The sequence below is a fragment of the Antechinus flavipes genome, chromosome 1 (genome assembly GCF_016432865.1).
Source record: "Antechinus flavipes isolate AdamAnt ecotype Samford, QLD, Australia chromosome 1, AdamAnt_v2, whole genome shotgun sequence".
NCBI lineage: Eukaryota > Metazoa > Chordata > Mammalia > Dasyuromorphia > Dasyuridae > Antechinus > Antechinus flavipes.
In genome coordinates this window covers 163180070-163204017 of record NC_067398.1, presented here as the reverse complement: position 1 = coordinate 163204017, position 23948 = coordinate 163180070, and the positions used below count along the sequence as shown (strand labels likewise).

At 32.3% G+C, this 23948-nt stretch overlaps 1 protein-coding gene across 1 annotated transcript in view; it reads left to right on the top strand.

Moving 5' to 3' along the window:
• The window catches only part of FCHO2 (FCH and mu domain containing endocytic adaptor 2), a 152213-nt gene that overhangs the window by 96563 nt on the left and 31702 nt on the right, over nt 1-23948 (top strand). Inside the window, exons 12-17 of the mRNA XM_051992371.1 lie at nt 4402-4459; nt 10205-10380; nt 13482-13493; nt 14684-14708; nt 19957-19999; nt 23109-23191. Of these exons, the coding sequence (XP_051848331.1) occupies nt 4402-4459; nt 10205-10380; nt 13482-13493; nt 14684-14708; nt 19957-19999; nt 23109-23191 (397 nt within the window). The remainder of the gene's footprint in view (nt 1-4401; nt 4460-10204; nt 10381-13481; nt 13494-14683; nt 14709-19956; nt 20000-23108; nt 23192-23948) is intronic.

The window sequence follows — 23948 nt, the reverse complement described above, 5'->3', positions numbered from 1 at the left end:
ATTTTAGGAGACCGGGGTTCAAATTTTGACTTTGACAGTGAGCTAACAGTTACTTCACTCAGCCTGACTTTCCTTATCTGTAAACAGTGATATCACTACCTCTTTATTATGCTTGGAAAGAATGGTAAAAGAAAGCTGGGTTCAGATGCTGACTTTGTTACTTAATACCTGTGCAACCTTCGGAAAAACTTTTGAGCAAACTATGATCTAGATTTTTCATCTATTAAAAAAAGGATTGAACTATATACCCTCTTAGCTTCTTCAGTTCTAGATTTGTGTGCCTATCTTGAGAGCGTTGACTTTTTGTTTTCTTTTCTTGTCAGTTTGAAACTCTGCATCTGTTTTTACTTTTTTCTGTTGTGTAGAACTGATGAAAGAATCAGCCTAAAGACTTGGGATGTTGTATTAATTTTGTTCATCTTCACCTGACCTTTGCCATAACCCGATGATCTTTTTATTTTGTTCATTTCTTGTTAACTTTCTGGCAAACTCCTGATTTCTGTCTGTTCTTTCTTTCCTTAATTTGAACCAGTGTTTTGTTTCCCATTTCATGTTTGCTAGTACCTCAGTACTAGTTTTCTTCAAGCCATCCTTGTGGAAATGGCTTTTCTCCTTTTCTTTCTTCTTTCCAGCTTGAATCCCTTTTCATATCTAAATTTTAGACTTTTACGTAATCACACTTCCCTGTTTCCATTTATTTGTTATCATTTTCCCAGTCAACTATTAATCCTTCACTCCTCCTTCTCCTTTATTCCCATTGTCTGATCAAACAATTTGGATTTTTTTTTTTCCTTTTTCACCTTTGACATCCTGGCTTAGGTCTTTATTTCCTTCCTGAATCCTTGTATGTAACTATAAGCTATTTACTCCTTATTTCTACTCTCTGTGCCCAGATTTGTGTCACCTACAACAATTTTAATTTAGTGTCATATTCAATAATCTATTTTTCACAAGGCAAATTAGCCACCCTTAAACATCAGTTTCATCATATTATACCCTCATTTCCTTAAAAATAAAATGGTAGCCTACTTTCTATAGCATTTAGTTTTAATTCTCATAACTGGTTTTCAAGGCCTTCTGTGATATTCCCACCCTATATGAGTATAACCTTATTTTCTCTTATTTGCCACAGTCGTTGTTTGTTTTAGTCAGGTCATTCTTTTCATTGACCCCAACAACCACACCATGATTATTCTATCTTGGTTCTTATTGTTCTTCCCCAGAAAGCCATTTCTACCTAACTTTCACTTCTATAGGCATTTCCCAGACTTGAGAGCCCACGTGAAGTCTTACCCTCCTCCTTGACATCTTTTGTGCATGGTCCTCTAGCCAGCACAACTTTCCCCCTTCTCTGTGGTACTTACCCCTACCATCACATACTACTTATTAGTATGAAGAGGCTATTAGTGAAGCAGGTTGGGGTCCCTTTAAGAAACTGTATTTCTTATTGATCTGTGATTCCTTTCAGATTCCCAACCCTTTCTGGCTGAGGCATATCCTCCGCAGATAAGTTGTCTTTCCAGGATGCCAGAGCCTTTGATTCAATTACAAATCCTGGTCAAAAAGCATCCCTTTGAATTCCAGTAGGAAATCTGGGCTTGTCCCTACCCCCAATGGGTCTGAGCCAACTTGGGCTCTCCCAGCCCCAACTGGGTTCTGATCTGCTTGGGTTGTCCCAACCCCTATCAAGACACCCAATGTAATAAGCTTCCATCAACTAGTCTTTGCAGGTGGACCTTGGCAGCTCCCTTTATTGCCAGAACCTTCTAAGGTCCACTGAGAACTGCATTCTCAGTGCAAAACTCCATTTTCCATAGATCTGCCACTATAGAAGTCAGTCTCTTGGTAAACTGATTTCTATCTAACAATAAACTTTCATTTTGCAACTAATATTTGGGAATGAGTGAATTCTTTCATTCCTAAAACCTGTGGCTGATTTAATGGGGATTCTTAATAACTCTCTTATTTATACTCACTAACCTCTAAACCAACAGGAATCTAGACCACTCAAACAGCATCATATTTATGGTTCCCTGATCGGGAATCCTGAATATCTGGACACTCAGAGCCAAGTTGGGTTTTGAACTGTTAGAGCAGTATTCTCCCAGGGAGAATATCTGCATTTTCCTTCTTTTGTCTCACTCTATCTCTAAAGATAGTGGGCACCCAGACAGGGTCTGGGCTATGGGCAGTATTCTCCCAGGGAGAGTATCTGCATTTTTTGGCAAAAAGCCTCCTTTTTGTCACTCTCTATTTTTAGAGATAGTGGGACCAGGAAATCCCAGAACTCTGGACAAGATAAAAGACCTTTTTTCTTTCCCTATTCTATAGTGGACACCCAAGCCACCTGGGTCAGGCTTGGGTTGTTGTTAGAGCTCTACACTCCTGCACAAGATGCTGCAAGAATTTGGGAAAACTAAAAGCTTTTACCTGTCCACAGCCTAGGAACACCTCTGCCTCTAAAAATTCTTCCTTGAGCAGAGATACTTGGTTTGAGGAAACTCTCTCTGTTCAGCCCTTCCAGAGACAAAAGGACCTTCAGTTCAGGAAAGGCACTCCTGAATATCTTTTTCTCTCACCAGAAAGCCCTGCCCTCAGGCAGGAACTCTAAGAGGTGAGAGAAAGTGTTTCTTTAACACCCCCTCCCCCCCTCCCAGACCAAGGAGACACCGTTTTGGAGACCGGGGGGGGGGGGGGGGGGGGGAAGGGAGGGTTTTAGGCCAGCACTCTCTTTGATCTATCTTGGGGAGATAAACAGAAAAACTTAAGAGAAGCCATGCTTAAGTCCTTCTCCCCACTCCATTGTTACATACACTATGGTCTTTAATGATCAGGCTATAACCATGAGGAGAAAGATCACTGAATTGGAGCAAGCTTGAAGAACATCTCTCTATCCTTGACTGTTACTCCCTGGAGGGAGTGGAGGTTGGTGGGAGAGGCCATCTCCTTCAGGTCTTGCTCTCCCAGCAAGATTTGGGGGTTTAGATGAGCTCCCCCTCCCTCAAGTTCCAATGTGGAATCTGAAAGGAATCACAAGATCAATAGGAAATAGTTTCTTAAAGGGACCCCAACCTGTTTCATTAAGACTGACCTCTAAGGCAAGAAGATCTAGGTCAGAGTTATTCCCACTGATACTTGTTAGCTATTTTTTTTTAGCTATTTGACCTTGGACATCTGATCCATCTTACAGTGTTCTAGGCCAGGGCTTCTTAAACTTTTTCCATTCATGACTCCTTTTCACCCATGAAATTTTTATGCTACTTTGGGTATTTAGGTGTGTAAAGTAGGTATGCAAATCAATCATTTAATGATAATAAAACATAAAGAAATTTATGTTAAAACAATTCTTTTGTATACATATTATTTTACTATTTATTAAAAACAAAAGCAAATTTGTATACAAATGAGATGCTTGTTTATTTTTACATAAAGAATTTAATCTTGGCAGAATGCTTGATATTTTTTACTATTGCCAAATTTTTCATGAAATCCCCATCCAGTTACCCAACCCTATATGGGGTTGGAACCCACAGTTTAAGAATCTTTGCTCTAGACCAGAGATGTCAAACTAAATAGAAAAGGGGCCATTAAACATACATACAGATCCATTTGGGCCTCATATTGCCTTAGAAAACCACATTTTAATATTACCTATGTTCTATTTTTAGTTTACTAAATATTTCCCAATTACATTTCCATTTCATTACTCAGGAATGTTGGGGATGGGGCTCCATGTTAGATACCTCTGTCCTGGGCAATGGGCAATTATCTAAGACTACAAATTATACAAAAAGTAACACACACACACACACACACACACATACACACACATAGCTGATTTACTTTGGTTGAAATCACAGGTCCAGTTTTTGTCTCTTATGTCAGCATGAGGTTATACACAAAATAATGTCATATTGATTGCTTTTCTTTTATCTATTTTGTAAACTCTGTTGATATGTGGTCTTTATTTTACATTCTTCCTATTTCCAGCATTGTGGTTGTAGATAAATTTATTATTCAGCATATTGGTGGTTTTCAAAATATTGTAAATTTGCTTTTTGGACTTGATTTCAATATGAAATTTCAATTACTGAGTAATAGCTATCTGTAGCTAGATTTGTCATTGAAAAATAATATGTGTGTGTGTATACACATATATTGTCTTGTCATTTATTCCCTTTTCTCTGAAATAATATAGTTGTCATTTTCATTCTTTGTTAATTTGTTAGGCTTCTGAAGCATATGTTATAATTTAAAATTACCTAGAAGTGGAGATAATTAATACACATTTAATCTGATGATAGAATTTGACAAATGACTGGTCATATATTATATTTTTAAATAAAACTAAATTGCTGAATTATAGGTGTCTTTGTAATAAAATTTTTCTTTTTCTTTCAGAACATTCCTGATGTAGATGAGGAAGGTTATAGTATCAAACCAGAAGCAAATCAGAATGATATCCTTTCATCTACATATTTGTCAAATTTATTATTTATATGTATTTTTTTAAGTAAATAGATAAATAAACACTATTTCAATGGTTGAGTTAATGATCCAGTCATTATTTGGGGTATAATTTTTTAGGTGTCTCCATTAAGTTTGCAGCTTTTGTTTATAGCATTTTTAATTAACTATTCTTTATTGTGTTGTGTTCTTAAAAAAAGAGGCATCTTGGTTTAATAGAATATTGGCTTCAAGAATCGGGAAGATCTTTAAACTTCCACCTGTGGTGTATACAGACTGTGTTCCTGGCCATGTTAATTAACTAATCTCTCAATGCCCCAATCAAGCTTGAAAGTCTCTAAATTGCTGAGTTGGTGTTGTTCTGTTATTGGAGCACTTAAATGAAGTACCCTTTATATTCTAGTGAAATAGCAAGTCTCATTCTCTTTCCTTCCTTTTTTTTTTCTCTCTCTTTTCTCCTACCCACCTCCCAAAATCTGTAGAGAATAGGTAAGATTTCAGTCTTTCTGCATTTGAGTTCTTTTTGTCCTATAGCATAATCAGTTATTATAAAAGAGCTAGTTGAGAATCTCCAAGGTTCTTATTCGGTATTTTTCATAATCTATCATAGTAGGCACTTAGTAAATTCTTAATTATCTTTCTAACATTTTGTGGATAGTAATTTCCTTATTAATCTTGATAACATCATCAATTCTTATTTTAGTTTAAGTTAAGAACTTAGGATCCATGAAGCTGTTTATAAAAATATTTTGATAACTTAATCTAATTGCCTTTTTTTTTAAAATTCTGTGTATTTTATTTTTTTATTTAAAAACATTATTTTCAGGAGAGGTCCATAAGTTCTACCAGGTGGCCAAAAAGTCCATGGCACACACAAGGTTAAAAATGTCTGCTTTAAAAGCTCCTTTGCTTTGTTAAGGCTGTACTTTATAATGGATTTGTTGGTAAAAAGCTTTGCTCAACTTTACTTCTCATGAAGGGTCATACTTAGTTTTATTGAACAATCTATTTCCCTTTGTTAGTGTATTGCATTTCACCCTCTTTCATTTCTTGTGCCAATATGTTCTATTATGATTTTGATGTTTGATGTGTTTCTTTTTTTTTTTTTTTTTTTTTTTTTTCCCCCTATAAGAGTCTCTTTTTGATACTACTGCTCTGGAGTTTTTCTGTATTTCTGAGTGAATTAAATTTGGGGAGCATTTCTACAAATTTTCTTGGCTTGTGCTTTGCCTTCTTTTCAGATTTTATTTTATGATTGCCTGGAGATTAGTGTATTTAATTGCTTATTTTTCAGAGATCTAACAAGCTAGTTTTGTTGTTTTTGAATTGTAGATATCTTAAGACTTCTTCCAGTTGTTCTGTTAGAGACTAGGTGTGTATGGGGAAGGTTTCCCATATTTACATTCCTTCCCTCTCCCCCTGGCCCTCCCTCCCTCACACCTCCCCCCAAAATCTGGCTGCTCTTGTTTACCTCTGAGAAAACATTTCTTTATTAAGATTTTCTATCAGATATTCCAAACTGTTGAATTTTGTCTTTTTCTTTCATTGTTGTTATATTCTTTTTTTGTAGATAGCAAGTTTCCCTTATTCCTCTTAATGAGTTCTCCTTCCCCCTCTCCCCCCAGAAGATTTTTTAAGATCCACTTTTTTTTTGTCTTTTTTTTTAAAATTTCAAAATAGAAAAACAAACAAAATAGATCAAGAAAAGAAAAAAAGAAAAACTATTGCTATATGCACAGTAGACCATAAGGAAGCATACAAAATGTGAGACAATAATTTCTATTTCAAGAAAATCTGAATAATAACTATGCACATTGTGTTCAGAGTTGTCCCATCTTTGCTTCCTTTTATTTTTTGCTATGTACTTTTTATTTTGTTTCCCCCCCCCCTTTTCTTCCCTGTTGTCTCCCTGAAGAAGGCTACAATTAAGTGTGCACAGATAGAGAGATAGATAGATACACACATATATATAGATACATATAATCATACACATATACAATGTACATCATATAGATCTATTTAAAATTATACTATATTTGTCCTCAATTTTAATGCAACTATATAACATCATCCATAAATCCAAATCTTTCCATATTTTTCTAAATCCAACAAATCATTTTCTGTGCCCCAGCAATATTTAAACTTTATACTATCTAGTTATTTTAAATAGTCGAAAACAATCTGATTAATATGATTGGCATATAGTATAGTTTCCTTATTTTTTTTTTTTTACTATATCTATTCTAGTCAAAAACTTTCTAGCTTTAACTCTCAGATCTGTGATAGTGCCCTGCTTTTTTTTTCCTAGTAAGTTCTACAGCTGATCTTTGTTATTATTTGTGTGTCGCCTTTATTTCCTATCTGTTGGAATCTTTACAAATTGTTAAGTCATTAGAGTTGATAGAGACAATAATTATCTAATTTAGCATGGTTCAGTATGATTGATCTACTTCTATAAGGAGATGTTATGGGCCAGAAGAAACAAGGTACTAAGTAGAACTAATTGATACAATCAATGCTTGTGTTCACACCAGTACTCATTGGAGTTCACAAGTATGGGAGATTCACAAAGCAAATGCTGGTGTTCTTTTTCTTTAAAAATAATATAAGAATGGTTTTCTCTTGGAGCAAGCAGGTTTCTCGGGGAGGTGTTCTGGAGGCAGCCTTAGTTGCAGTTGAAAGTAATAATCACCTCAAAAGGCAGCCAGGTGATAAAATGCAAATGTTTATTTTCACCTTCCACAATAGCTCTGTTAGTTGAGGCCTATCTCTCTGCTTAGTTCTAAGAGGTCCCTCCAAAGGTCTCCAAATCCAAAGGTTTGTCCTTCAGCCCACCCAGCACAAAGGTAGAAAATGGAATGGATCTCTCTTGCCTTGGAGAGAGGGCTTCTGGCTCTCAATCTCCCAGAGTGCTCTGCGTCTGTCCTAGCGTGTTCCTTTCCAATCTAAATTTAGCTGAACTCTCTTACCTGAAGTAACTAACTCACCCGAAGCTAAGAGCCTCTTTATATATGATTTCCCAAAGGTTGACTCCTCCTTCTGGAGGCACATCTAAGGGAGGTGTGAATTCACAAAGTTACAAAGTTTGCTTTGTGAATCTCCCATACTTGTGAACTCCAATGAGTACTGGTGTGAACACAAGCATTGTATCAATTAGTTCTACTTAGTACCTTGTTTCTTCTGGCCCATAACATCTCTTTATAGGAGTAGATCAATCATACTGAACCATGCTAAATTAGATAATTATTGTCTCTATCAATGCTAATGACTTAATAGTTTGTAAAGATTCCAACACCTATCACTAAAAGCTTTACTTCTACTTGCTACTTTGCCTTGCTATTATTTAACCTCTCCTTAATCCCCCACTCCAAGGATCCTTCACTTATCCTTTCAAAACCTCTATCTTTTCTCTCCCTTTTTGTCCTGTTCGAAATAATCTTCACACTTTATCCCATTCCTATTAACTTAAATACCCTTCTATAACACTCCCCCTCATCTATTTCCTTCCCCCCTTATTTCTTTATACATTTAGAGGACTTTTATACCTTTGTAGATATTATTCCTTCTTCAGCCCATTCCCAATGTGAGAGTAGGATTTCAGAACTATCAGTCTTTCTCCTCCATCTAATTCCTGTGTGTCAGTTCTTGTTCTCATACCTCTTTCATATAACATACTCTTTTCACATTTTCTTACACAGTTTTGTCCTTTAGAATCATATACTTAGCTCTACCCCAATGTTTCTTTCACACCACTTAATTACTAATGACAATCTTATATATAGGGTTTACATTTCCATATAAAACATAAAAAGTTTGTCCTTATTGAGTTCCTTGAAATTAGTTCCTTGAAATTAGTCTTTGATGTTTACCTTATATTTCTCTTGGATATTACATGTCAAATATTAAGTTCAGGTTTTTTTGGTAACAAAATCCTGAAAGTCTGGCTGTTTACCAAATGTCCTTTTTTTTTTTTTTAAATTTGAAATTATGCTTAACTTTGCTGGGATGGTATTTTCCCATAGTCCTATTTTATTTTATTTTGCTTTTTTGATATATAGTGTTTCAAGACCTGTGTTTTCTTTCTTTCTTTTTAAAATTTTGACCTATGGTCTTTTAATGGAGTTGCTTTTAGGTCTTGTATGATTCTAATTGTGGTTCTGCCTTATTTGAATTTTTTTCTTGTTGCTCATAAATTTTTTTCTTTGATTGAGGGGTTTCAGAATTTGGCAGTGATGTTCTTAAGGTCCATTTCTTCAGTGAATGCATCTGTATTTTTTTCCCAGGATTGAGGGGCTAAGGGGAAAAAGCGGATGGTTCTTTCTGAAGAATTTCACCTTACTTTATTTTAATCTATCTTAATCATTATAAGTAGAATTTTAAACACCTTGGGGTCAGGTGACCCAAATTTTGCTCTTTTGAAATTACTAGTGCCTAGTACAGAGCACTTGACATTTTTAAAAATTAGTTTTGCCTAGGCTTATGATTTCATTAGTTTAGGGAATTCCCCTTTTGGAAAGATCTCTACTATATTGATGGACAGCAGTTCTGCAATGTATTGTTTTGCAGAAGGGATAAGGAACCTTTTTCTGCCATGGATATTTTCTGCCATTGGTTATTTATCGGATCATTCTTGAGCCGTTCAAAATTATCAACTTAATAGAGAACTCAAGTTATGGGAGGTAGTTGTACTTCACTTTCAATTCATCATCATCTGTAGTCAGTTATGCAAATAATTTCCTGTGAGATTTCCCATTCCTGTCTTACAGAGTTACCTGGGGCACTAAGAGTAATTTTCCTAGAGGCACCCAGTTTTGTATGTGCTATGTCAAGCAGCCTTTCTCCTGTTTTATATAGTAGGTATTTAATAGATTGCCATTAAATTGAATTGGGTTCTTTTTTACTTACTCATTTTTTTCAGATTCTCTATTAGCTCTTTTATGAGGTTTTTCTTCAGAAAAAGATTTCTTTCCCTTTTTTTTTTTTTTTCCTTTTTTGCTTTTTGGTAGTGCTTCTTGACTTTATTTTGGTGTTGCTTTGATTTGTTGATTATGACTAATCACTTGACCTTCTTGTCAAAATCCTTATGTTTATTTCTCAGCTTGCTATTTCTTACTTGACAAGTTTTCAATAATAAAACTGGAGTGTGTTTCCATTTCATTTTATTGAAGATTATCTCAGAATCAACAAGTATTGGTTAAAAATGATTATTTCCTCTTGGTTTTTGTTTTCATTCAGTCATAGGTTTTGCCTTTCATCTTGTTAAAACTTGCCTTCATGAAGCTAAAATATTATATCTAGGCGCCACTAATTTCTCTGGGTAAAAGTAGGTTTTATTGATAACATTAAGAAAAAAAAGGACAAAAATATTTATAGCAGCTCTTTTCTGAGAGTAAAAAATTGGAAATTGTGGGGAATAGTTGAATGTATTGTGGTATGTAGTTATGATGGAATACTATTGTACTATATGAAATGATGAGTAGGATGTTTTCAGAAAAACCTGGAAAGTCTTTTCATGAGCTGCATAAGGTGAAATATACTATGTACAAAGTAACAAGAATATTGTAAAATGATCAGCTGTGAATGACTTGGCTATTCTTAGCAATACAATGATCTGAGAAAACTCTGAAGGAATTATGATAGAAAATTATATCTATACCTAGAGAAAGAACTGATGGTGTCTGGTCAAGCGTACTTAAAAAAAATTAAAAATAAAATACTTTTCCTCAATGACCCAAACATACCAAAGAAAACCATTTCTACTCATCCAGTGATTCTGACTCTGAAGATGAAGAACCAAAGAAGTATCGCATAGAAATCAAGCCTGTGCATCCCAACAACTCTCATCATACAATGGCTTCTTTGGATGAATTGAAAGTATCTATTGGAAATATAAGCCTTTCACCAGCAATATCAGTAAGTAATATGAGATGATTTAATTTATCATTTTGTGTAATAAGATATATGAATATGAATGACATTTAATGTTGTCAGGAATAACAAAATATGGCATCATATTGTTACAAATAAGTTGAGTAGATTCTGGGGTTTTAAATGTACACTTTTCCTATTACCTAAAAAATAAAAGATTATAACTAGACAATTTGGTGCCTCTGATATTCACACAAAGATCATAGGATCCCAGTTTTGAAGCTAGAAGGAATCTTAGATACTCTTTAGTTCAACTCCTAGAATTTTTAACTAAAAGAAATTAAATCCGAGAAAGGTGAAGTAACTTGTTCCAGATCACACAGACAAGTGAAGGAGCAGGACTTTGAGCTTGGGAGCCAAGATGATGGTCCAGATTTTCTGTAACTCTCTAAGATAATGCTTAATTTACAAATGTTATATGGTGGGGATGAGGAGAACAAAACATTAAATTCATGTTTATAAACATTTATTAATCATAATTGATTTATCTAATCTTTGCAAACTTTAGAGATTTGTTTTTGCGTGTAAATCTAATGGGAATAATTAAGCTATTGATATAAATTTGGTATTTCATCATATTCAAGCTAAAAAGATTTTTGCAAACCATTAAAAAAGTAGTCAAATACCATCTTATATCATTTCATATCCTTTAGTTATGGCTTACGGATTTTATGGCTGATTACTCTATGTCAGATACTTAAAAAAAATCATCACTTTCCTATTCTGTAATTGATGTTCTTGCTTTCATGGTAATCAATACATGATAATTCCTATATAGTCAGAATGTGATGATGGAGAGGGAGCTAGGCTGCCCATTCACAAGATCTTGGTACAACCTTTGCACCTGACATTTTGGATGTGTGATGTTGGGCAAATTCCTTTTAGTAACCCAAGGAATAAATGTCATATTATATTAAGTCACAAAATAGTTACTGATGTGCCTTACTCTGCCTGCTTGACTACTTGCAGGGAAATATCTTGCATTTCCTCATTTGGAGCTCCTTGCCCAGAGAGCTTACCCTCTCAGATAGTATCCTGAAGATGTACAAATAACCATAATGCAAAATAATACATGTTACAAAGAATAGAGAAAGCAAAATTTCATCGAAGTTCAGAGTGGGGAAAGATCAGGATTGACTGGGACAATAAGGGAAGAAGGGGTCATTATGGAGAAAGTAATATTTACATCTGTTTACTCTTCTGACCAGGGAATCTTTATCCTACCTTTTATTTGATGACATAGTTGATATATAATAAGGCTTATTGAATAGAAATTTTCTGACTAGAACTATATACCAAAGCTGTATTTAGTAATAACAAACTCATGTTACTTTAATATTTTAGAGTTAACAAAGCACCTAACAACTACTGTATGATATATGTGTTAGTATAATTAATATTATTTCCATTGTAGAAGTACTCATTAGTTAAATGATTTGTCTATGGTCACATGGTTGACTAGCAGATAGGATAGCTGATTTATAAATCCACTTCGTTCATGTATACTTGAATAAAGAAGATGGGAGATTTTCCTTACTTTTCTTTTTTTTTAATAAAGAGTTTGTTTGTTGAGCTCAATTTATGATTTCAGTGGTCTAGGAATTCCCAATATGGGTTACTATTAATGCAGATTGACTACTCATCTCTAACTTAAGTCTTAAAGAACTGTATTAGGTATTGAGAAGTTATGACTTGCTCATGGTCACATAGCTAGTATGTGTCAGAAGTAGTACTTAACATAAGACTGGCCCCCTATCCACAATTGCCTTTCATTAGAAGTTATACATGTGCATAAAAAAATGTGTGTATGTGTACTTGTGTACATATAGATGCAAAGACACATTTTCAATCATTTAACAAGGTTTTATTAACCAGCTATTACTGGTTAACTTAATTTAATTAAGAAAATTAATTAACTACAGCATATCCCAAGCCAACATTGTGCTAGGTTCTATGGACACAAGTTCAAAGAATAATAGAATCTCATTCTAATTAGAGACATTAAGTATCTGTAAATATATGTACAGCATAAATATAAAGTAAACAATGCTAATTATACAAAGTAGTTAAAAGCAAAGTAACTTTAAAAACCGGGCTTGATCATAAAGAAATATTTAATACCATGTTGTTATGTTATTTAATTCTGTCTTTTGAGTACTCTGTCATATTTATATAAAACACTGACCCTATTTTCATTTTTAATGCTCAGCTGATATATTTATTAGCTTGACAATATTTGTGGTTTCAGGGCTTAATTTCTTCTCTTAAAATTTAGTAAGGTCTGTTTAACTGGAACTGTTTGACATAGATCATTTCTAATTGTAGATACAGTTTTAAATATCTTGTATTAAACTTAAATTTTTCATTGCTGTAATAGGCTTTTTTTGGTCTAAACTTAATTTTTAAATTTCAAGTTACAGTTACTCTTGTTAAGATTCAGAAAGCAAAAGTATAAACAGTGGATAGCTGCTATGAAAAAGTGTCTCAGGCTTTGATATTTTCCTAAAATTCCCAAATAATCAGAGCTGTCCAGTAGTATAGTAGGGCGTCCTAATATATCTGTTGGGTTATTCTATCATGTTATCTTCAAGCAAAGATTGAACATGAGAATGTTATAAAGAAGTTTCTTGATCAATTACAAGTTGAACTAAAAAAAAAAAAAGCCTCTGAGATCTTTTCTTACTCTAACATTCTAGACTTTCACTAACAAATTATCAAGGTCATAAAGGATTATTTTCATATATAATTTAAACAGAAATTTAAGGAATGTTTTAAGATTGACCAGAAAGAAAAAGAATGTAGAAAGGCTCAAATAAGGGGTAGAGCACTGAGCTTAGAGTCACTTGAATCTAATTTCAGTTCCTGCTTCTGATATATAGAAACTGTCAAGTCAGTTTAATTTCTGTGATGATTGTGATTCTGTGACACATAATAATATTAAGTCATGAGAGCTGATCTCTGTCTTATGAAATATTGGAATCCCCTCATATCCATGTAAACAAAAAGGTCAACAGAAAAATATTTTCAAAATTTTAAACCTAATATACACCTCTTTCTTTTTTATTTTTTCTTCCATGTGATATTAGAGACACAGTCCAGTAAGTACAATTTTTTAAACCTAAGCTATTGATACTAATCATTAAATATTATTTTATGTTAGGTTGATATCAACTCAATTAAGTAAATACTTATTGTGCTTAATATATCTAAAGTACTGTCTTAAGTGCTAATGGAGATACAAAATTACAGAGAAAATATGATTACTGTCATTTTGGACTTTATAGTTTAGTCTCTGAAAAGGCAGAGTGGTATTGATTGTAGGAGCCCTTAAATACCAAAGAAAGGATTTTGGACTTTATTCAGTAGACATTAGGGAAAGTTTTGAAGCATGTTGAGCAGATGAGTAATACATATCAGTACATGATAAAGATAAATCTAGAGAGGAATGTGGGTGATGATTTGAAGGAGGGCAGAAAGAACATAGATAAAAAGAAAAGGCCAGAAGGAATCTCTTCGTTCTCTCAGGGGGTGGTAAGGAGCATCATCCATACTAGATCATGGGCAATGGAGCTAGAGAGGAGAGTACAGATAACAAAAGGTATAGCAGAAGTAGGATCAATGATATTGAATAACTGATTGGATGGCAAAAAGCAGCATGGCATTGTGGCAGAAAGAGGATCTTTTAAATCAGAAATACCCAGATTCAGTGTTATCTCTGACACACATTTGCTATTGTACTTTGGGGAAACATATCTTTCTGAGATGTTTAAATTGCAAAAGAATTATTATTCATTACTCTAAGATGTTAATTCACTGAAGGATCACTATACCATAGAAACCACAGGCCTGAACCTCCCCTCTCCCCTCTCCCCCCAAAAAAAAGTGAAGGAAGAAAGAAAACTAAAAAGAGCCTTATTAGATATGAAGAAGAAGAACAAGAAAGAGTCAAAAATAACAGGGTTTACCTGAAGCATATAGAACAGCAAACTAGAGATTTTCATTAATCATTTTAACGTACTGGAATAAACATTTGTTTATTTAGTCCTGGTTGCAGTCAAAACAAATGATTTTAAATTTGTTTTTCATTCACATATTTAAGGACCTCTACTTTCAGTATGCAAAAGTACCTGACAATTTAATATATTTTAATGTAATTAAATACTTTGACCCTGAGTATCAATATAATATTTGTAGTTTTTTTTCCATATATAATTTAAACAGAAATTGAACAATTTGAAAATGAAACAATTTGTTACGGTTCTCAATTAATTTTGCATTTCTATTTCAGGTACAAATGAACAGGAATTCATCTAGTAAGTGTAAAATTTTAATTGAAGGATATTTTGTGTCTGCTACTACATTTTATTATGCAAATTGTTTAATTACTTCAATCCTGTGCAGCAGTAGTAACAAAAGGACTTTCCTCATCATCTGACTTGAGGGCAGAACAGAGGGCTATTCTCATTTCTTATAAACTATCAGAATTTTCAGCTTCTGCTGAGACAACAAGGACAAAGAAAAGTTTTTAAATAGCAAGTGAGTAAAAATGAAATTTTTATAGATTGCTTATTAGCTATAAAATAGGAAAACTATAAAATTTTAATTTTCATAGTTTGAGCCTAAATTTTACTACATAGTCAAATCTTATTTTCTTATGAAGTTAAAATGATACCCTTCATATATTTTTTAAAAATCCATTCAAAAAGATATCTTTAAGTGCTTACCATTTTTTAAAGTACTGTGCTTTTATAGTAAATACTTCAGCTGACGTATTTCCCTATAATCCTATTTCTGTGTTATGAGAAGGAACTTTAAATAAAGTGTTCCATACCAAATTTGTTATCACTGAATTCTATTTCTCTTGTAGTAATATAGAAAAGATGTACTGTACAGTTAGAAGGTGAAAATACTTTAATAAATGTCGGAATGATTTTAGATAATAGAATAATCTTACCAGAATTATTACCTTGTTCCATTAGTAACAAAATAAGAGAGAAAAGGTTCAAAACACAAAGATAGATAGAGAAAAGATATGATTACCTGTGGCTGCAAATGTATGCAGTCATTGTAATTCATTTGTTTATTTCTACCTTGGACCAAAAACTTTGCAAAGAAAAAACTGATACTTATATGTACTAAATTTAAAGAGCCTTGTCAGAAGATTAGAATAAAGAAATGTAGTTGGAACATATTTATTTAAAAAATTTGAGATTGATGTTCCCTTGTTCTTATATTAATGTTAGAAGCTAAAATTCACAATCTTTTAATTAGAAAAACAACTATTCTAAATTTTTAAAAATTCATTTTGTTTTGTATTGTTTTTAGCATCGAAATTCTTTTTTTTAAAGACAGTATTGTTATTGATACCTTCTGCATCACATACATTTTTAATGCATATTTTTTGCTCCAAACCCAGTGAGCCTTCAATAGTTTAATAAAAATTTTTATTAAGAAAAAGGAAGAAGTCAGTAGAAACATTAAACATGTTTAATCTCTTCTAGTATATGAAATATTCCCTAGCTGGATCACTTTATAAAATTGCATAGCTTCTAATTCCTCAATCTCATTTCTTTTAAAGATAAGCATGATTGTGTGATCAGTTATCTAATGAAAAATCTTTGTTGTTCTAAAGCCCATCTGATAAGATTGTTTCTGTGTTATATATACTTATAAATATTCCCATATCACGTGCATTCTAAAAAGATAATGTACCACATGTCCACAGTTTCTGAATTGACTAGATGAGAAGACAGCAAAAATGAAAATTTTTTTACTACTGAAATCTCTGAACTGATTTTTCATAAAGTCAAGGAATGTAACAACACTGGATTGTGGGGGGAAGAAAAGTGTGTGTGTGTTTGTGTGTGTGTGTTGGGGGTGGAGTGAGTATGTGTGAATGAGAGACAAGTGTTTATTTCCCTGTGGTCTAAGGAGATGGGTAGTTCTCCATTTCTTTTATCACAACTCATAGATTTTTTTTCCTAAAAAAAATCAATTTCCAACCAAAATCAACCTCCTTCTCTTATTTCAGTAGTTCTGTAAAACATGAATGAAGGAGGAATCACATTTTTAAGTTATCTAAAAACAATATGTTTTAGTTATTAAAGAATTACGAATATTGGTATATTTAAGAAAAGTACATATGATAATTTTGGAACCTTTTGATAATACATATGAAAATCTTTGCCAAATGAATTCCTTTAGTAAAAACAGGTTTTCAAGACATGAATTGTTATTTTCACAATTTCTCAGCAGATTAAGCATTGCTAGGTACAACTTATATCAATTAAGGCTATTAGGTCATCTTTACATACATTTTTTTATTATATAAAATTTGTTTTGAAAAGAGTTTCTTGAATAGGAATATTACAGTAATAGTTTGTATAAGGAATTCTTAGCCTATTTGATATTTGAAAGGATGTTATAGTTATTTGTTTAATACTACGGGGAAGTCACAATTGGACCAAACATTTCTTTATAAAGAATATTTTTATTAATGTCTTTTCTCCCTAATATATCCTCTGTACCACCTTAATCAGAAAGCCATCCCTGATAACAAAGGGGAAAAAAAAGTTCAGCACTATCCAAACATTTCTTTCCGAAAAAATTTTTTTACAAGTAGACAAAATGATGGAGAATGTCAGACTTGGAATTTTGTCATGGGTTAAAGTGTTGTTATTTTAAAATTTGCATATCATTGTCATTTCTTACTTTCCTACTTTTTTACTCCATCCTTGAATCACCCCTTGTATTCATAAGAACAGAGTTAAGCAAAATCAGCCAAGAGAGCAGTTATCTGACTCCTCCTGTACTGAAAGGGGGGATGAATAAGGTACATCAGTGATTCCTTGGGATTACAATTGCCATTTTAAATTTTCATTTATATTACCAGTCATATACGGTATTTTCCCAAATCAGATAGATTTTCTCCAAGGTCTTTTTAAATAAATCTCAAATATGTAGATGGGGGGGGGGGGAGCAGGGTATGTGTAATTTAGAAGGAATTACATTCCAAAATCTGTTAGCTATATTTATGTTATAATTTTTCTAAAGTCCTCATATTTGTAGTTTATTATGGTGTAATAATATTCTACTATCTTCATATTATTCAGCCACCCATTTGGTATTTACTTTTTTCAAATCTCTCTCTACCTATTTAAAAAAAATACTGATTATTATTCTAATATACACATAAAATTTTCTATCTTTTTTCCTCTTTGGAGAAGTTCAGAATGGGATTGATGATTATAAGGATATGAACAATTTAGTAATTTTTCTTGAGTAATTCAATTACTTTCCAGTACTTTTAGTAACTTTCAGTTACTTTCAGAATGATTGGTCCAAATCACAGCTCCAACAATACATTAACTATACCTGTAATCCCAAAGGACTCCCCACAATTATTTTAATTTTCATTTCAACTTTTTAATAATCTTTCACATAGTTGCTAATATTTTACAGTGGTTTTGTTTGTCTTTTACACTTATCTGAATCGTTGGGAAGGTCTTCTATCACCAAAATAACTCTTTACCCAGGTGTGACAGCCCCTGAAATTCATTCCTTTAATCTGAGTTTAGCTCTTTCAACATGCAGAGCTACGTGGAAGAGGGGGATAAAGCATTACAATGTTATACATGACTAGCACCGTGGTATTAATGTTCCCTGCCCCTCCCCACTCCTTTAGTCAGGTGTGGCAGAAAAAGGACATGAGGTTGTTCTGAGTTGGATGTGGGAGGACCAGAAATGAAAAGGTGTAATGTAATGTATAAAAATGTAATGTAATATAAAATGTAATGTAATGCAAAAAAAAACCCAACAGTTCTGTTTAAGACTTGTTTGGGTCCCTTTGAAGTCTTGGTGATCTTTCTCCTGTCATATCCTATAATATTGTTTAATTTTTCAACTCCTCACAACTAGCAGAAATTGAGTACATGTAACTTTTTTTTTTAGCTAGTACAACTTTATATTATTCATGGTAGAGATAAAAGACATTAGTGTCCTATGTGGCTTCAAGATATGTCAAATATATTCAGCATATTTTTAGCTTGATAAATTTTATCTTCAAGTGATATGATATACCATAAATATTTTCTAAGTCACTATTATAAACATTTGTATAAATCGGCATTTATAGTAGAATTATTTCTCCTTTCTAAAACTCAGTAAATATTTAAGGGACAGGATATAAAGAATATAACAGTCTCTGATTAGGAAGAAAGTTTATTTTATTCTTTTTTTGTTAAATTTCATAGATAGTAACAAGCAAATTTATGTTTTTGTATTTCTTTACAAACTTAAGGAGTGAATTTTATTTAAATAAGGCAGTATTCAATTTAGTTATTGGCTTTTAACAGCATTATATGTTTGGAGGATTCCACTAGAGGGCACAGGAAAACTCTGTGATCTCATATTCTTTTTGAGTACCTGTTACTCTGATGGTAAGTTCAAGCAAGTTCAAGATAACAGTACTGAGACCATTCAGCTGAGATTCCTTCTACTTTTCCCAAAATTGACCAGATACTATTATTAAATAAAGTTAATAGAGTTTGAGAATACATATTTTTACATTTTTTTTCTTAATGCCAATATAACCTATCCCCACTCCTTCCCTCCCAACCCTAAACTTTTGAGAATTCAGAAATAATTTTTTAAAAGTTTGGAATTGAAATGTCATCTTAATTTATTTTAGATTTCATAAAAATCATAGCTAAATTTTGCTTTAGTAAAATTGATTATTTGATTCAGTAGTTAATTAATTCATTTGGGCCCATGAAATTTTATAACCAGAAAGCACCTTTCTGAGGAAATTTGACATCCTTAGTGGTATAACAAGAAGTTCTTAAGTCTAGAACTAGAAACATGGCTCAAAACTAGAATCTTAAGTCTCTTCTTTCTTTAATCCTTTGTGACCCCAAATAATTCTAGTACCTTTTAACCTGAAAAATGCTTGTAACATTGAAAAATAACTTAAAGGCTACTTAAATGAAAATCTAAATATGTACTTATACATACATATTACACTTTATTAGTATTCTATTCAGTAAGGTTTTTAGTTTATATATAACTACATGAATGAAACTAGCTTTTCTCAGTGGCAGCATTGTTAGGCAATGAAGTTTATGCAAGGCTTTGCTTTCTTGCTAATTAAAAACTAAAATTAGTGAAACATATTTCACTTGAAATTTCTTCTTCTCTGCTATTTTCCCTCACCATCATCTCCTAACCCCAAGCCAAATTTTCTATTATTAAAGAAATAAGTAAATGTAGTAGCTGAGTGGAAGCAAAAAAATGTCCTAGTAAAGGTTATTGAAAGGTTATTTGACACACATTCATTTTTACTCAGCTAAGATTTCATTAATTCCTAGACTTTGTAGAAAATCTTAATTTTTCTTTTGTTTCATAATTTTTCATATTTGCTCCTTGCATTTTCAGGTTTTTGTGTGCATGCGATGTCATTTTTATCTGCGTGTGTGTATTTTGTATTTTTGTTCTCATGGCATTGACTGATTTTGTTACTCAAATTACATGATTCTTGTCATAATATTTTAATTTTTTAATTAGGTGAAGAGTTAACAAAATCAAAGCTTTCTGCTCCATCAAATGAGTAAGTCATTATTTAAAGTTGTATTTTACATGTTGTATCACTTTTTTTTAACATTATATTCATTTTTTTTAAGTAGAAAGTTACTTTTGAAAATAATTACCTTTGACTATCCAGTTGTGCTTTTATTTCTAATTGTTAGCTATCAATCATCCTTTTCCTCTTAATTTTAAAGAAAAAAATCTGACGTGAGGTTTTTTTCATTGCTATGGTTTTATTATTGTTTCTGGATATTTAAAATTATTTCACATTTTAAGGAAACACAAAATGATTATTTCAGCTCAGCTGAAGTTTCAGAAGACCACAAATGTCTTCATTTCAATTGACTTCATTCAAAAAAGTTTATTTCTTTTATCAGTGGACTATGTGATCCATCAGTTGTTACGACTTTCTGTTCTTGCAAAGTTAGGAAAAGAAGATGGAGGCATGGTGTGAATTTCAACTTAGCAGAAAAGTTTGATCAACATGTATATTGAAAATCATTGCTATTTATTACTTAAGCCATAATTACAAATTTTGTCTTGAACTCTTTGTTTTATATATTACTAAATGTATTTTTTTGCTTGTATTTTTTCCATTTACAAAGATAAATTTTAGTAACATTAATAGAGTAATATTTTTTCTTTTTTTTATTATAACTTTTTGTTTACAAGATATATGCATGGGTAATTTTTCAGCATTGACCCTTGCAAAACCTTCTGTTCCAATTTTTCCCCTCCTTCCCCCCATTCCCTCTCCCATATGGCTGGTAGACCAATACATGTTAAATATGTTAAAGTATGTGTTAAATACAGTATATGTATACATAATTTGTTTTTGTTTTTGTTTGCTCAGGCAATTGGGGTATGACTTGCCCAGGGTCACACTGCTAGGAAGTGTTAAGTGTCTGAGACCAGGTTTGAAGCCCTGACTTCAGGGCTGGTGCTCTATTTACTGCACCACCTAGCTGCCCCCAATAGATTGATATTTTTAATAGTATCCTTAGAGTTAGAAACTGTACATCATGATATTAATTTCCTATTATATTTTAAATATAAAATATTCATTGTTTCAAAATAAAGATTTATTTTCAAGAATTATTTACAAAATTTTAATATATTCAAAATAGAAAACTTTATAATTAAATTATACTTCAGCAAGCTTCACTCTCTGTCTTATAACTTCAAGTTTGTGAGCAAGTGTAATCTCTTAAAAATTCCCCATATTTTGATATCACTTAAATTTTTTTTTTTTTTAATTTTAGTTTTGTTGAGAATCCACCAGCTCCCAGATTATTTGCAGTTGTTAAGTATCCTTTTCTTTGGCAGCATCCTTTTTGAGTGGTATCATGAAAGATTTCTTTTCCTTAACAATTTGGCTATGGCCAGATTTGGAGGGAGTCTTGACACATGTCAAGTTAATCTCCTAAGTATATCATTTAGTCTGTACCAGCAAGAACTTTCGTAGAGTGAGGACATATTTCTTGCTTCCAATTTTATTATGATAAGTCATTGGTTACTTCACCATAGTGGGCAAAATCCTCCTAGAGATTAATGTTCTTATCAAAAAAGTCATTCATAACCAGTAGATGCATTATTTTTGATCAGCTTATCATTCTTGATTTGATAGCCTTGTCCCATTTTGTAGATTGTTTTTGTTGATCTCAATGCAGTTGCCCTTTTGACCACCCTGGACAACAGAGAGTGCCACATGAACAGGATGCTAAACTCCAATACAGATCACTTTGTGCAGGCCTTGGTAGATTTTATGGGACAGTTTCTTTGCCTGCCAGCAGTTGGTGATTTCTTTGTAATTCTTGTCCTTGGTCACTGTATTGACATCAGTCATTTTATTCTGCCCATAGACAGTGGATACATACATCTGCTGTTTCGGCTTTTCCTGGACCCTGTCCAGTAGCCATATTTTTGTTATTCACTTTGCTCTCTATCAGGTGAGACCTTTCTGCTTTACAGGAATCAGAAACATCTGGGCATAGTCAATGACCCACATAACTTAGCAATGAGTCTTTATGCCATTGAACGTCTAGTTGTTTCATGCCTTCATCATCCTGCCAATTTGCATCCTCTTTGCAGTGCTTGATAAAGACCTCTCCTTCGATGTGTAATAATTTTTATTAAAGCATCTCAAGCTCATTACTGATGTGCTAAGTCAAGATAGTTTTGAACCATCCTCTTTGTGGGGTTACATGTATTCTACAATGCTTACAGTGACCACAGGAAGCATCTCCATGGTGATGACTGCCTTGACAATTTTCTTCTTGTTCATCTTGGAACTAGGCTTATTTTACTTAGCCTAACCTACTACCTTTACAAGAGCATTATAAAGATAAATGAGATAACAAATTAGCTCTTTCAGGAAGGTAAATGGTACTTAAAATACATGGATATATAAATTTAAAATGTGTTTTGATTTTTTTAAAATTTGCCTTCCCAATGTCAAATCCTTAGCTCTTTCTCTTGTTCAGGCTATGGGGAGTTCAATCTTTGGAATACAATAGTACATTTTTCTGTTGGAATTGTTTTAGAATATTAATCTTTCTGCATGCTGAAAATTCTAGTTTGATTTTGGAATAGTATCACTACATAGGTGAGGCAGGCATACAAACATTAATTTTAACTTTGTTTGCTTAATGAAATTGTGCAAGCCCTTTTAGTGAGTTGTATTTTGAAGATGTTGTTTTGAATCTGTCCAGAAATAAACATTTTTACTTTGAAATCACTTTCCTTGAGAGAAGATATCACTAGTTTTCTTCTGTATCTGATCCTTAATTCTAAAAGAAAATTAACTTTGCAAAGTAAAATTTTCATTTGATACAAGGGAAGCAGACTATGTGGACACAAAAATTTTTTTTTCGGAATGAAAATTTCTACATTTCTACATTCAAATGTTATTTAGGCCATTTGTTTTTAGGACATTGGAAAGTTTATAGTATAGTTTAAAAATGGAAACCTATTTTAAACTTAACATTTATGAAACATAAGATTTTGTTTTAATTAGATATCTTTGATCATTTATGAATCTTAATATAAATCAAAGACAAATTATTTGGTCTTTTATGTTGTTAAAAGAAATTTGGTGTCTAATTGTTTTTGTTTTTGGAATGTTTTGTTAGAAAGGGGAACAATGACTTACTTGTATGGGACCCATTGTTTGGACCATCTCTTGATACATCTAACTCAACGCAATTGACATCAGGTAAAAACCAGAATTTTTTTCTGAAAAAATTGTATTAACTAGCTATTTTTTGCATTAAAAATAGCATTTATAAGTTTTTATGTGCTATTTACTATTTCATTTAAGTTTAGTAATAAGGATGTTACTGATACTTAGCTACTGTGAAGTAGTGTGTTGTGTGTTAAAAAAGTATATATGAGTCATTTTTTTGGTTGCAAAAAAGTCTAAATTTTTGGCAAAGAGAAATTATTCATTTTTTAAATGGCATTAGTATTTATTACCAGTAATCCTATGACTTTAATAACTAAAGGTTATTTGATTTAATCAGTTAATACACTAATTTTATTAATATTGGGTAGGAGAAAATAAACAAAAGTTATCCTAAGGTGATATATGATTAATTGCCAAATAAGTGTTATTGTCAGTAAATGCTGTCACTGAGAGAAGGGAATGCTGATGAAGAATTATAGCTATTTGGGAATATTTCATGGACAAAAAGGAATTTTGAGCAAAGCATCAAAGCATTGAAGAATATTATTTAAAGAAATTTAGAGGAATTATGCTAGGGGGAAAATTCTTCTCATATGATTACATGATAGTATAGTATAATTTGCAATCATTTGAGCTATTGCTGCTACTCTTCATAATAGAAATTAAAATATGAAATACATTTATGTAACTTAGCTGTAGATATTTGTTTTATAATCTATATTTTGAATATGTATCATTCTTTTTGAGAAGGAAATTTATAAATTTATATATTGTCAGATCCTCTCTT